This window comes from Grampus griseus (assembly GCF_964374135.1).
Source record: "Grampus griseus genome assembly, chromosome: 8".
In the NCBI taxonomy this organism is placed as follows: Eukaryota; Metazoa; Chordata; class Mammalia; order Artiodactyla; family Delphinidae; genus Grampus; species Grampus griseus.
Window position 1 is genome coordinate 57,040,373 of NC_139002.1, and position 12,354 is coordinate 57,052,726.

A 12,354-nucleotide genomic window follows, 5' to 3' on the forward strand; every position below is an offset into this window, starting at 1 on the left:
TTAATATTTGGTATAAGCTACTTATTCTGTGTGGAGAAGGGAAAAAAATTCTTACCTTTCAAATGTGAAACAGATGGTGGAATTTTGAACAGGAGGGGCAAAGGTATTCTGAGAGTGAACAGGTGAAACTGCAGGATAAGACACTGCCCAGCAGTAAGTCCTGTCCCTAGCAGCCTAACTCCTCCAGCCCCACCCTCGCCCCAGACCTAGCAAGCATGCAGCCCTGCATTGTGGGGCCTTGAAGCATTTGGGCAGAGGTGAGGGCGGTGTTGATCTGATGCTCTCCCGCATTCCTTACAGATTGCAAAGGAAGATGCCATTCTGCCGGTAGCTCTCTTCCCATCTCTCTGCAAGCTCATCTTTCATAACAACCCTCTGGTGGCCCATACACGAGGTATGGTACCCACAAACCTGCCCCCTGAACCCAGTCTCCAAGAAGCAATGTGGGCCTCCTCATCCCTACCTCAGGGCTAAGCCCTGCTCTGTGTCGTGGGTGGACAAGGTTCATAGTGCATTGGTGGCTGTAGAAAACAACAGAGACCTCTGAGCACATGCTCTGCCCTAACTCATCCTGACAGCAAACCTGTGAAGTGGGCATTTTTGTCCCCGTGCACAGTAGATGAAACTGAGGATCAGAGAGGGTCACAATCTACCCAAGGTCACACAGCAACAAAGAGGCAGTGCTGGGAATGGAGTACAGAATTATCTAGATCCTGCATGGGCTCTATAATGACACTTTGCTTTGTGGGACAGGTCTGTTGTGACCTCACTCCCCACTTCCCAGTTAGGGAGGAGTGGGAGGCCGAACTGCTGAGCCCTCCCCACCCAGAGCACGCTGAATGCAGTAGATGCTCTGTCAGTACTGGAACCCACTGTCCAAGATGCAGCAGCTGGAGGCATTTTAGAATCCTGGGCCCTGGAGTGACACTAGGGTATTCTAATCTCTACTCTACACTGTCTTCATTGCCTTGGACAAATTCCTTAACCTCTCTGTGCCTCAGTTTCCTCACCTGTCAAATGGGCATAATATAGGTACCTACCTCCTAGAGCTCGTGCGAGAATTAAGTAAGTTTATACATGTACATGAACAGTGCCTGGCACACAGAAGCCCCCAGTAAAATGTTAGCTAATAGTAATCTTATTTTCCCACCATGGCTCCAGGGGTCCCTCCACTGCTAAAAAGCTTCCTCCAGGAGCAGCTGGGAATCCACTTAATTCGAAGGAAGATGGTAAAGGCTAAGCGTCACATTTTGATGCCTCGGAAGGACTCTCGGAAGGTAAGCCTTCAAAGGCAGAACCCTCCAAGCCCAGGGGGAGTGGAGCCTATTTTAATGCCTGCAGACCAACCTGACAGCAGAGCTGCTCCCTCCCACAATATCTGGGATCCCTCTGTTAGGTTTGTAGCCGCAGTTTTGTCTTCTCCTTCCCTCGCTCTCTTACATACAGATATACCCAAAAGTCCAAAAGCTGGACTTGGCATTGCTGGTCCCGAAAGTTAATTAGTTATTCCCTGCCCAATGCCGCCCCCCCCAACCCCAGTCTGCTTCTGTACAGCCAAGCTCTTGTCTTGAGCCCTCAGAGGACCAGAGCAGCATGTAAAACCAGAAATAGAAATTCAGAGGGTTTCCATCATCTTTCCCCTTGTCTGTTGCCTCCTCTAAGGATCCTGCTACTTCCCTTCCCATCAGCCAGCTGGGAAAGGGCACAATCAGTGAGCCGGATGCTAAGTACATAATCCTGTCTCCCACGTACAGAACACCCATGCTGAGAACTTGCACACAGCTACCCTGTAACCCTCACCATGGACAAGGAAACAGGCTCAGAGAGGTGAAATAACTTATTTGTTAAAAGGTAGTGTTGGGGTCCAGGGGCACCGTTACAGTTCCAACTAGTAGAGGATAAACACCAAGTATCAGTGGCCGAATGAGAAGCGCATCAATGCTTTGTGAATCTAGGCAAACACCATCTAACCTCCAATGCAGGCTAGACTGGAGAGTGTTGTGTGGCCTGCAGGCAGGTTGGAGATGCCTACATGTTCCCTGTGTGCTCCCAGAGATGGGCTGGATGTACAGCCTTTTACTCACTCAGTTACATAGACCAAGATTGCTGGCCCTCCCTCATACTAGGCATAGACAAGACAGGGGGAAAATGGAGACCCACCCAACGTGTAACCAAAAAATTGTATGAGGCCTCTATGTGTGAGAACACAAATGGAAGATAAAATGGCCTGCCCTTGATGCGCAGCAGTCCAGCCCATCTGGGACACAGGGTCCAATGACTCTCAACCTCTGACCAATCAGATTATCCAGTCTTCCCTCAGGAGAGTGGTGGTGGGATAGAGAAAGAGCGTCCCCAGCACTCCTCCAGCACAGACCTGTGAGAGGGAGGAATAAATGTGGCCCCTTCTCCACCAGCCGGCAAATGACGGCACTTGGTGTTTTGGACACTGAGGCATGAGTTCTGAAAAAAGACTCTGGGTCCCTCAGGCTTCAAGTCTAAACACTGAGATTTTACATATTTCAAAAAGGAAATATTTTCTTAAAAAGAATCCTATTTTATAAAATCCTATTTTGTAAATCCTATAAATCCTATTACATAAAAGTCATCCGTCACACTCCCTAGTTTGTTAGGTACATTTGTGCGCACCATCTCATTTGGGAGAACTCTGCAAGATAGGCAGGCAGGGACTATTCTCCCATTTTGTAAGCTCAAATGATAGACTGCGCTTGAGATCTTTCCACTGCACTGCATGGCCTGTCAAAGTACAGATAGATATAAGTGGACCAAATACCTTTGACAAAGAATAAAAACAATTCACTGTATAACTAGGGAGGGGAAGCAGAACTAGGCCCAGATGAGGGAAACTGGGCCCATGGCTGTCTCCTGGCAGATGACGCAGAGGAGGAGGGTGACAGGCTTTTGCTAACTAAGGAAGCTGAGCAGTTCAGTGAGAAAGAAGTTATTGCCTTGGGTCTAAACCCTGAGATTTGCCTTACATAGGGGTCTTTATATGAGGTGCAGGGACTAGCACCCTGAAAGGGGCCTGGTGCTGCTGCCTTCCGGAGAACGTGGGCCCACCTCCCCCAGGCCCTCCTAGGAGTCCCCGAGGGGAGTCAAGGGCACTGTGGGACACCTTGATCAGAGGAATGAGGCTGCTGTAGGCCAGAGTGATATGGTCAGGCATCTAGAATGAGGCCTGGAGCCTCTGCCACTGAACAACTCTGTGACCTTGGACAAGTCATTTTACCTCTCTGAGCCCCAGTTTCCTTATTTATAAAATGAGGACACTTATTCACTGGGTAGTTTGAGGTGTAAATAAAACTACATGTCATGTATGGGGTACATCGTAGATGCCCAATAAGTGTGATTTTGCCCCCTCCCTCCCCCTGTGAGACCTCACCCAGTGCTTTGACCACTATACCAGTTAGCCTTAGGCTGGTGATATCCAGGAGGAGAGATTCTGATTAGGAAGCAAACCAATTCAGCCCTTCTTCCATGACAGGTGAAAACCCAAGTCCCAAAGGTGCCAAAGCAGCCTCTGATTCTCCATCACCCACCCATGACCACCATGACCACAATCAAGTCTTCCTCAAAGGAGATGCTGGAAGCAGAGGCAGAGTTGACTAAAGAGCTGCCCACCACCAAGACCATTTCTGTGGAGCGAAAGATGCCCATCGAGGGCCCGGAGGGCCTTCTCCTCTCCCACCGGGCCTTCGTGCCACTGCCTCCCATCTGCTCCGACTCCACTGTGCATAGTGAGGACACATCCCGCCGGAGCAACGCTGCTGGCCGCCTCAGCCCAGACCACCCGTCAGATGAGGACACCAAGAGCACAGAGTCCATCTTCTTGACCCAGGTACCTGGACCCACCTGCCCCTGCGCACTTGTTCCCAGCTCCCATGTGTTCCTGTCCAACCCTTAGACGGCTGGACTACTGTAGGCAGCTGGAACTAGGCACAAGGCAGTTCTGGAAACCAGAAAGCACCCTTGGCAGAGCCTGCAAGCCCCTTCTGGGAGTTCCACTGATCCAAGGCTACTGGTAGGGACAGCCATGGGGACAAGTCATGGTCCTGTGGCACAGACACCATCTGGGATTTGGCTGGGGCGTTGGTCAGACCAGTTTCTTGGAAGGGTTTGCTGCTGCCTCTTCCTATCTGCATAAGGTCACCTCACTTCTGATGCTGCAACTGAATCCTGGGAGCACAGATGGATGAGACATGGGTCCTGCCCTCAGGGTGTCCTCAGTCTAATAGGGGAGATGGACAGGAACAATGCATGCAGTCAGTGCTGAGACTGAGGAAAACTCAGGGGCTGGGAGCCTAGAGGAAGGAGGGATACCTTTGTCCTAGACCAGGAGGGCTTCCTAAAAGCAGTTCAAATGAGCTGAGCTTTGCAGGCTGAGTAGGAGTTAACAAGGTGAAGAGCTGGGCAGCAAGGACACTGTAGGCAGAGTGAGCAGCATGAAGCAGGGTACAGAGGAAGGAAATTAAAATGGTACATACAGAACGATGAATGATTCAGTGTAAATACAGTAGAAAGGTGACATGTAGGAAAAGGGAAGTTTAGGCTGGAGGAGTTGGTAGGGCCCCCTTGAACTTTATTATTGTAACATTATTATCCTCCCATCTTCCTGCCTCCAGTCTTGCCCCTCCAATCTGCCAGATCTTTCCAAGATGTATATCCACCCATAAATTATCTAACTCTCTATTCATCTCTTACTTGTTCCACACATGACTTACAGTGACATACAAATTCGTACAATATAAAAGTATCTTTATGAACTAAATCAGAACCTTCTTGGAACAAAACAGAGTATAAACAAACAAGTATTTAAAAATAATTGAGATAGTTGGATAAAAGGAAGATATGCACAGGAAATGAAATAAGTGCAAGGCCAATTCTGTCACTCAAATGTGCACATCGTGCACTGCCACTCTCATAATAGAGGTCTATTGCCAAAATGCAGTTCGAGCTTCCTAGCGGCCTAAGCAATACAGTCAATTATGAGTCACCATGACTGAAAAAAACAATCCCCCAATTGCCCAGGCTATAACCTCCAATACAATGTTGTCTTTTTCCTCCTGATCTTAGCACACAAACGTTCAGTCTTTCATCATTATGATTAACTGTGGGTTTTTCATAAATGCCCTTTATCAGGTCAAGAAAATTTCTTTCTATTCCTAGTTTGTTGAATATTTTGTCATGAAGAGGTGTTAGATTTTGCCAAGTGCTTTTTCTGTGTCTGTTGCAAAATGTGGTTTTTGTCCTTTACCTATTGATATATTACACTAATTGATTTCCAGATGTTAAATCAACCCTGCATACCTGGGATAAATCCCACTTTGACATAGCATATCATCCTTTTTATATGTTGCTGGTTCAGTTTGCTAGTATTTGGTTGGTATTTCTGTGTTATATTCATAGGGATATTGGTCTGTAGTTTTCCTTTCTTGTGATGTCTTTCCCTAGTTTGGGTTTCAGGGTAATACTGACTTCAGAGAATGAGTGTTCCCTCTTCCTCTATTTTTTTTTTTTTTTTTGGAAGAGTTTATGAAGGGTTGCTGTTAATTCTTTAAATGTTTGGTAGAATTCACTACTGAAGCCATCTGATCCTTGGCTTTTCTTTGTGGGAAGTTTTTAAATTACTAATTCGATCTCTTGTTATAGGTCTACCCAGATTTTCTATTTCTTCTTTAGTCAGCCATAAGTTTTAACTAAGGGTGTAACAACATTCCTACTGGTTTCATAACCATCACAGTAACGCTAAAAAAGTGAATTCAGACAATATTCACTCACCCCTTTTAAAACTCTTCCATGGCTTGCCATTACAGTGAGGATAAAGAAAATACAAACAAAAACAAAACAAACACCCTCAGCTTGGCATTTAAAGGCCCTTACTGAGCTGGGCCCTGCTTATTGCTCCAGCTGCCTATCTCTTTATGGTACCCTCCAACCACACCAATATTTTACTCCCCACAAATGCACTTTGCTGTGTCTTAACTTTGCATCTTTGCCCATGCTCTTCCCTGCCTGCCACAGTCCTCCTTTCTCATCGCTTGCCGCCTACCTGGGGATGGCTTTCCTGGTTCTTCCAGACTTCGCTCAGGCTAAGGCAACAACCCTCCATTGAGCTTCCTGGCCCCCCAGGCTGGTTAGGTCTTCCTGTGGGCTCACCCTGAACCCTTGTGCTCTCTCCTGTGACAGCATTTATCACAATGTATGATAATTTCTGTTTTCATGTCTGCTTCCTCTCACCCCAGTCTGGGTTCTTGCCCATAACAGGACCCAGTATGGGGACCCACACAGAACTCAGAAGTGTTAAGGGAATGCATTTTCTTTTTCTTCTGGGGCACAGGTCAGTGGGCTGTCTTCCTCCATCTTCCAGAGGGATGATACAGAGATAAAGGAGAAAGACCAAAGACTACCACCCACAGCACCCAGAGAGGTGAAGAGGACTCAGAAGCAGCTCCCATCTGCCTCCTTCCTCAGAAAGTACCATGGCTCCGAGGAGCTGCTGACAACCAAGCCTGATCCAGCCTTCACTGAGCCGAAAGGTACGTGAGGAGAATGGCTCGGGGCAAGGGGCTCTTTCCATGGCCCAGAGCAAGCCAGGGCAAAGCCAAGGTGGGTGCCAAGCCTCTTTTCCGGGCCAGGGTGTCATCTTCTGTCTGAATGTCTGTCAAAGGGCCCCTGAGGGTGTTCTGGTTTGGAGCCCTACTTGTCAGGACCCCTGGCCTGGACCTTCATTGGCTTTTGGGGAATCACAGCTGTTCAGAGATTCCAGCCAGTCTGGACCCAACTGCTTTGGTTGGAAAAGTCTCTCCAGGAAGGGTGTGATGAACAAACACTCAGACTGGTCAGATTCCCAAGGTCCTCCCCAGCCCAGTTAATCTCCAAAGCGAACATCCAAAATCCTCCCTGTGTGGTTTGAGACAAGGGAGGCAGTGCCTCGTCCGGCCCCTTATTTCAGACTCTGCTGTATTAACAGAATCTGCAGTGGTGCTCAGCTGTGCTCTGTTGGGTGTCATTCTCTGCAGTGTAACCCCCTGAGGTTAATGGGTTACTTGGTGTCACTCCCTTTCACCACTCCTATGCTATTTTTCCATCAGGATCTGTGCACATAGGAAACAAGTATTCACTGAACAAATGATGGAACTTCTGGCACCACAACAGATCAGGGCAGGATATGGGAACAGTGTTTTCTTCTTGGAGGCCCTCATCTTTTTACCCAGGGCTGCTATGAAATGGGGAATGAAGAAATTGGGGGAGGCATCCAGGAGGAGGGGGATGGACCTTGACCTTGTCTTTTTGCCCTAGGAATCCAGAAGAATGCACAGGCCTTGCAGCACATGCTGAAACATCCGCTCGTGTACCGCTCCTGCAAGGCCAGGCTGGACACTCTTCAGAAACACTATGTTCCCAAGGAGAAACGGGTAAACTTCCACCACACTGTGTATGTGAACTGCCCCTCAGGACCCCACAAGTACAGAGGTGGCTGTCACCTTGGGACCTTCAAAGAGCCATGCTTTTCCCTAGTGCCCCCAAGTTCTCCCCTGCCTGTCATTGTGACTGTATGAGGAGGTGAGGCCATGAAAGTCTGAGTAGAAGACTGGGACAACACTGTGCTCTCTTACCTCCCGTCAGACCCAGAGGATCCCTATTCCACCCCCCCGGAAGACTCAAGCCCAGCTGCTGGATGACATCCTCATTCGCATGCGGGACCCCCGGAACATTACTGAGGCACCACTAGGTACGGCTCTGACCCCCAGTCCTTAGCTGCCAGGATCCAAGATCTAAAAGTTTACTCACCTGCTGGTATAGGCAAAGGGCTTGTGTTGGAGCAGGAAGGGCCCTTAGAGAGCATCTGCCCCAGACCTTCCTGTGTGCAGATGGAGAAACTGAGGCCTGAGTGAGGCAGAGAGTTGCCTAAAGTCACACAGCATGTTACCAACGGCTTGAGACAGAATCAGAAGGGGATACCTCTGGCTTTCTAGTGCCCAAACTGGAGAGACCATTTTCAGGCCCTTAACATCCTCTTCCCACCCCCTCCCACTTTCTGAGGGGCTCTGGACCCAGTCCCCGCTGCTCTGGGCTAGGTGGGACCCAGGGTGACCTTGGTGCCCCTCCCGGCTTTTCTCCCTGCAGGAGCTGTCCTGTGCCAGCGGACAGAGCAGCAGCTGGTGAACCAGAAGCAGTACCTGCAGGCCAAAAGGCTGCTGAAGGAGTTTCGTGCGCGGTACCGGCGGCTGGTGCGCTGCTCACTGCGGTCGGTGTTCGGGGCCACGGCACCACCCCAGGTCCGCCTGGCATTGAGCGAGGGCCAGCCTAAGAAGTTCGGCCACTTCCTTGAGTTCATGGATCAGTTCTGCCAGGAGCCCACGGCCAGTGACTCGAAAGGCTAGGGCTGCGCACAGGGCCATGTGCGCCACCCCACCTGCGCCCCACACCCTCCGCAAGGGCTCCGTGCCCTTGACTGCTCCCTGGGATGGGTGCGGGCCTCCGAGCTCTGCTCAGCCTCACTCGCCGGCCGCTGTGAGTGGGGAGCTCGTCAGGACCGCCCCGCCCTGGGCCGGGCAGGAACCGGCACCTGGCCCAACAGCAATAAAGAGTGGGTGCATAGAGCAAGGTAGGCCTCATGCCTTTTTGGAGCCTAGGCCAGGTTGTCGCACTGGGGAAAGAAACCCCAGCTGATGCGCATCCCTAGAGTCCTGTGGGAAACCTGCCTGAGTCACACAGAGTGATAACACTGTTATCCCACAGAGCTGGGATAAGCAGTAGGACAGAAAACAGGGTCGATGAAACAGAAACAGCACAGAATCCAAAGCTCAGAGAAGTTAACTAACTTGCCCACAGCCACTAGTGAGTGAGTGTGTGTGTGTGCGTTGGGAGCAGGGCGGGTAACAAAACTCAGGCCTCTAGGCCCCCAAAAGCCTCTAGGCTTTCTCTGTTGGGCAGCTTTTTCCACTGTCAGGGCAAATGCGGGGAGAGGGAAGAGAGAGAGGATTGGGAATTTCCTTATTAGATGGCCATGACCACAAAGTTGGGACAAGTTGAAGGGAGGGCTTACATGGAGTTTCCCAAGGTTTTCTAATCCAGGACATAAGCTGAAGTCCCATATGCAAATACAGTGGGATGTGGCTCTAAAACAGACCCTGGGACTGTGCAAGGTCAACCGGGACTCAGGTTAAGTAAGCTAGTTCTGGCCAAAGCAGCCTATGGGGTTGCCCCATTCTTATGAATGCATAGTAGTCAGCACCTGCTATAGAGGAGGGTCAGGAGAAGGCCACTGGGCTGAATTGCAGCGATGTGCATTTGGGTGTGGGTGCTGGGTGTGACCTAGTCACCTGGGCTGCTTTCCTGGAGGTGCCTGCCTGGGGAGGCGGCCTGCAGTTCCCAGGGTCCAGGAAGCAGTGGCATAAGGATTAAGGACCCACAGCAAGGCACCAACTCCCACAACCTAAGGTGCAATTAAGACGATTATAGAAATACAGTCTTGTAGCCACAGGTCTGTGGTGCAGTATCTGCTGTATTTCAAGTGCGAGACTATTAGGACACAAATGTTCGCATATTATCACACTCAACCAACCACAGTCACATATGTGGCCAGTTACATATTTACACCAAGCTGTGGTCATACCAGACACACATATTCAAGTTCAGACGGTCACATACACGATCACATACAGTCCCATACACATATCAAGTTACAAAGTCAGTTACGTCTCACTCATTCACACAGGCACCTGGACAGATTCAGGTAATAAACACAGTGCTACCCTCAGCAGCACACATGTGCTGGGGCATGTTGCTGACTTACCATGTTGGATCTTCTAGGCCCAAAATCATCCTTCTGCTAATGTTAAGAAGGAGAATCCACCCCAACATTCACACTGTAAACCTCGCTAGGTTCAAGTTCGGGAGATTTGCAATGCTCCCTTCAGCCAGAAACACTATCAAACCATAAGCTCTCAGGCCTGAAAGGCTCCTGGGAACATCCTATCCCAGCCTCTAGGTAGGAAGCCTCTTGCAATCTCCCCAACAGATCATTCAGCTCCTGCTTGCACATCTAGTGACAGGGCGCTCATTCCCTACAAAGGCTGTCCCTTCCTTTGTTGGGAAAACTATTGGATGGCTCTAGCCATTGGACTAAGCATCAGCCTAAGGTCCCTCAGTAGTCCTAACTCTGCTTTTGGGCCCAGAGTATATCTGCTCTCTCTGCCCCGCCAGGCTGGCCCTTTACCGATATGAGACTATCCTGAAGAGGATATACCTATCTAGGCCAGATGCTCTTAACTTTCTCTGTTATTCCACATGGGATACCATCTGAATAAACTGGTTCTCCTAACATTCTGAATGCCGAAGCAAGACATTCCAACACAGGGCATCTCCCAGAGCAAAGATAGCCCCAAACTCAAACACACGTAGTCTAAGCTCAGCTCAGATTTGCCTGAGATTGCTCTCCAGAGATAAGACTGACTAGAAACAGAACATTCATGAGTTTGCTTTACTGTATTCTCAACTTGGGCCTCTCCTCAACCTGGCAAGCCTGCACTGAAGAATGCACTTTGGTATTGTTTAAACAACACATCATCCCATTTGATCCCTTAGCAGAAGCATCCCTGACAGGGCACGCCTGTTCTGAGTCCTCTGTCTTTGTCAAAAAGCTCCTTGTGATGAGCTGGAGGGGAGGCAGCCAGCAATGGCAGTGCCAAGGGTCTGGGCCCCTTCTGCAATCTAATGCAGACAGCAGGTTGAATGAAACCAAAATCCAAACCATTTTCTATTTCTAGGCTGGAGGGGATAAGGCCCTAAGGACAGCTGTTTATACGAAGAACTAAGAGTAAATAGTACATCAGTCACACACAGACAAAAAAATCCATTAGTTGGCATTTAAGATAATCATTTTCCTTTACATAGTTACCCATTCTCATTAGGACTTGAAGGTTCTGCTGGAGGTTAAGGGTTGAACCCACTGAGGGAAAGCCCTGCTCCTACTGTTGGCACAGCTTGGAGAGGGGGCAGGGCCAACAAGGGAGAATCTGCTGCCGCCGTCTGGAGCCGGGCCCCAAAGCTGCTCCTGAGCTCTCATGGCTTGATCTTTGAGGAGTACATTCCCTGTTTCTACCCCTTATTAAATGAGAGGAAAGGAAGAAGAACAAGCCTGGCCTTACCCTGGCTTTGTCCAACTAGTTCTTAAGACACCAGAAAAGGTAGAAAGGGAGCCTGCCCCCGGTTTGAGGTTCCCTCCCACAATTACTGAGACAAGGCATTAAGGAAGCATTTTCTCACAAAGCAAAATGTGTAAATATTTTTCTTAGGAAAAAAAAATACTGATAATACATAGAACAATGTGCACATTCAGTCTTGGCACTTTTCCTTCATCCAATTTAACCAATTTCTAAACTGGTGACTTCTGTATATATTCACTGTGGATAACGTGTAAAGATGCATTTCTGGATCATCTTTAGAGCAAAGTCTATTCAGCATCCTCTTTTCCTAGAATCCCACCCCCACCCCTCCAAAAAAAAAAAAAAAAGACCTGCTTTCTCATTGAGTCACAAGAATTTATAAACAGCTATACTCACTTCTAAAAGCCAAGTCAAAAGACCAATCTGGGTTGATAAGGAAAAGGCTGGCTGAGAAAAATTAAGTCCCTAAGGAGTTCTTGATTTTCAAAGAAAAGTGAAGGGTTGGTTGGGTTCTAATCCTTGGTAGTTAAAATAACAGCTATTCCAATCACTTACCAAGATTTCACATTCACATTACTCTCACTGTGGGGGTTTTCCCTGCCTGGGTGTGTATTCAGGGGATCTGGGTACATTTTAATTCTAACTGAAAAAAGCAGGAAGAAAAAACTTAAAACAATCATTCGGGTGTCCCCCTCATTAGCAGATTGTGTGTGTGTAACTTAGAGGACTATTCATTCAGACCCTAGACAACTACAGTACAAATATGACACAGGACACTGAACCTCAAGTTCCTCATTTCTTTAAAAAAAAGGGCATCAGGGGGTATAGTTTGACTTGGATAATTTCCATGCCCATTCCAGCTACATAACATTTTATGATTATGATCCAGCCTTCATTTTTCTTCCCTTCCTCATCTGCTTGCCTTCCATCTCAATGGAAAGCCACGCAGGAAAAAGGAAAGGAATCCCAAGTTGCTGCCAGCTCTGGTGAGAGGTCTGGTTGGGGAAGAGGTTAGTAGGTTACTAAGTTGAGAGTGAGCCTCCTCTGATCATGTCAGTGATCCACAACCTTCCTCATTTCTTGGGGCTTTATGCTAAAAGCAGCTCCTAAAGAGATGCTATTGTCCTATAATCACCGGAGGAGAAAAATCATTCTCCACTGGTAA

The 12,354-nt window shown here is 48.6% G+C and overlaps 1 protein-coding gene across 2 annotated transcripts in view; it reads left to right on the top strand.

Moving 5' to 3' along the window:
* The window catches only part of XRRA1 (X-ray radiation resistance associated 1), a 99,014-nt gene extending 90,438 nt beyond the window's left edge, over positions 1 to 8,576 (top strand). For both annotated transcript variants that reach the window (XM_082659314.1, XM_082659315.1), the window contains 7 exons: positions 301 to 394; positions 1,162 to 1,277; positions 3,503 to 3,856; positions 6,356 to 6,554; positions 7,318 to 7,433; positions 7,645 to 7,750; positions 8,146 to 8,576. In XM_082659314.1, coding sequence (XP_082515440.1) covers positions 301 to 394; positions 1,162 to 1,277; positions 3,503 to 3,856; positions 6,356 to 6,554; positions 7,318 to 7,433; positions 7,645 to 7,750; positions 8,146 to 8,402 — 1,242 coding nt within the window. In that variant the 3' untranslated portion in view covers positions 8,403 to 8,576. The remainder of the gene's footprint in view (positions 1 to 300; positions 395 to 1,161; positions 1,278 to 3,502; positions 3,857 to 6,355; positions 6,555 to 7,317; positions 7,434 to 7,644; positions 7,751 to 8,145) is intronic.
* Positions 8,577 to 12,354: the final 3,778 nt, after the last annotated feature.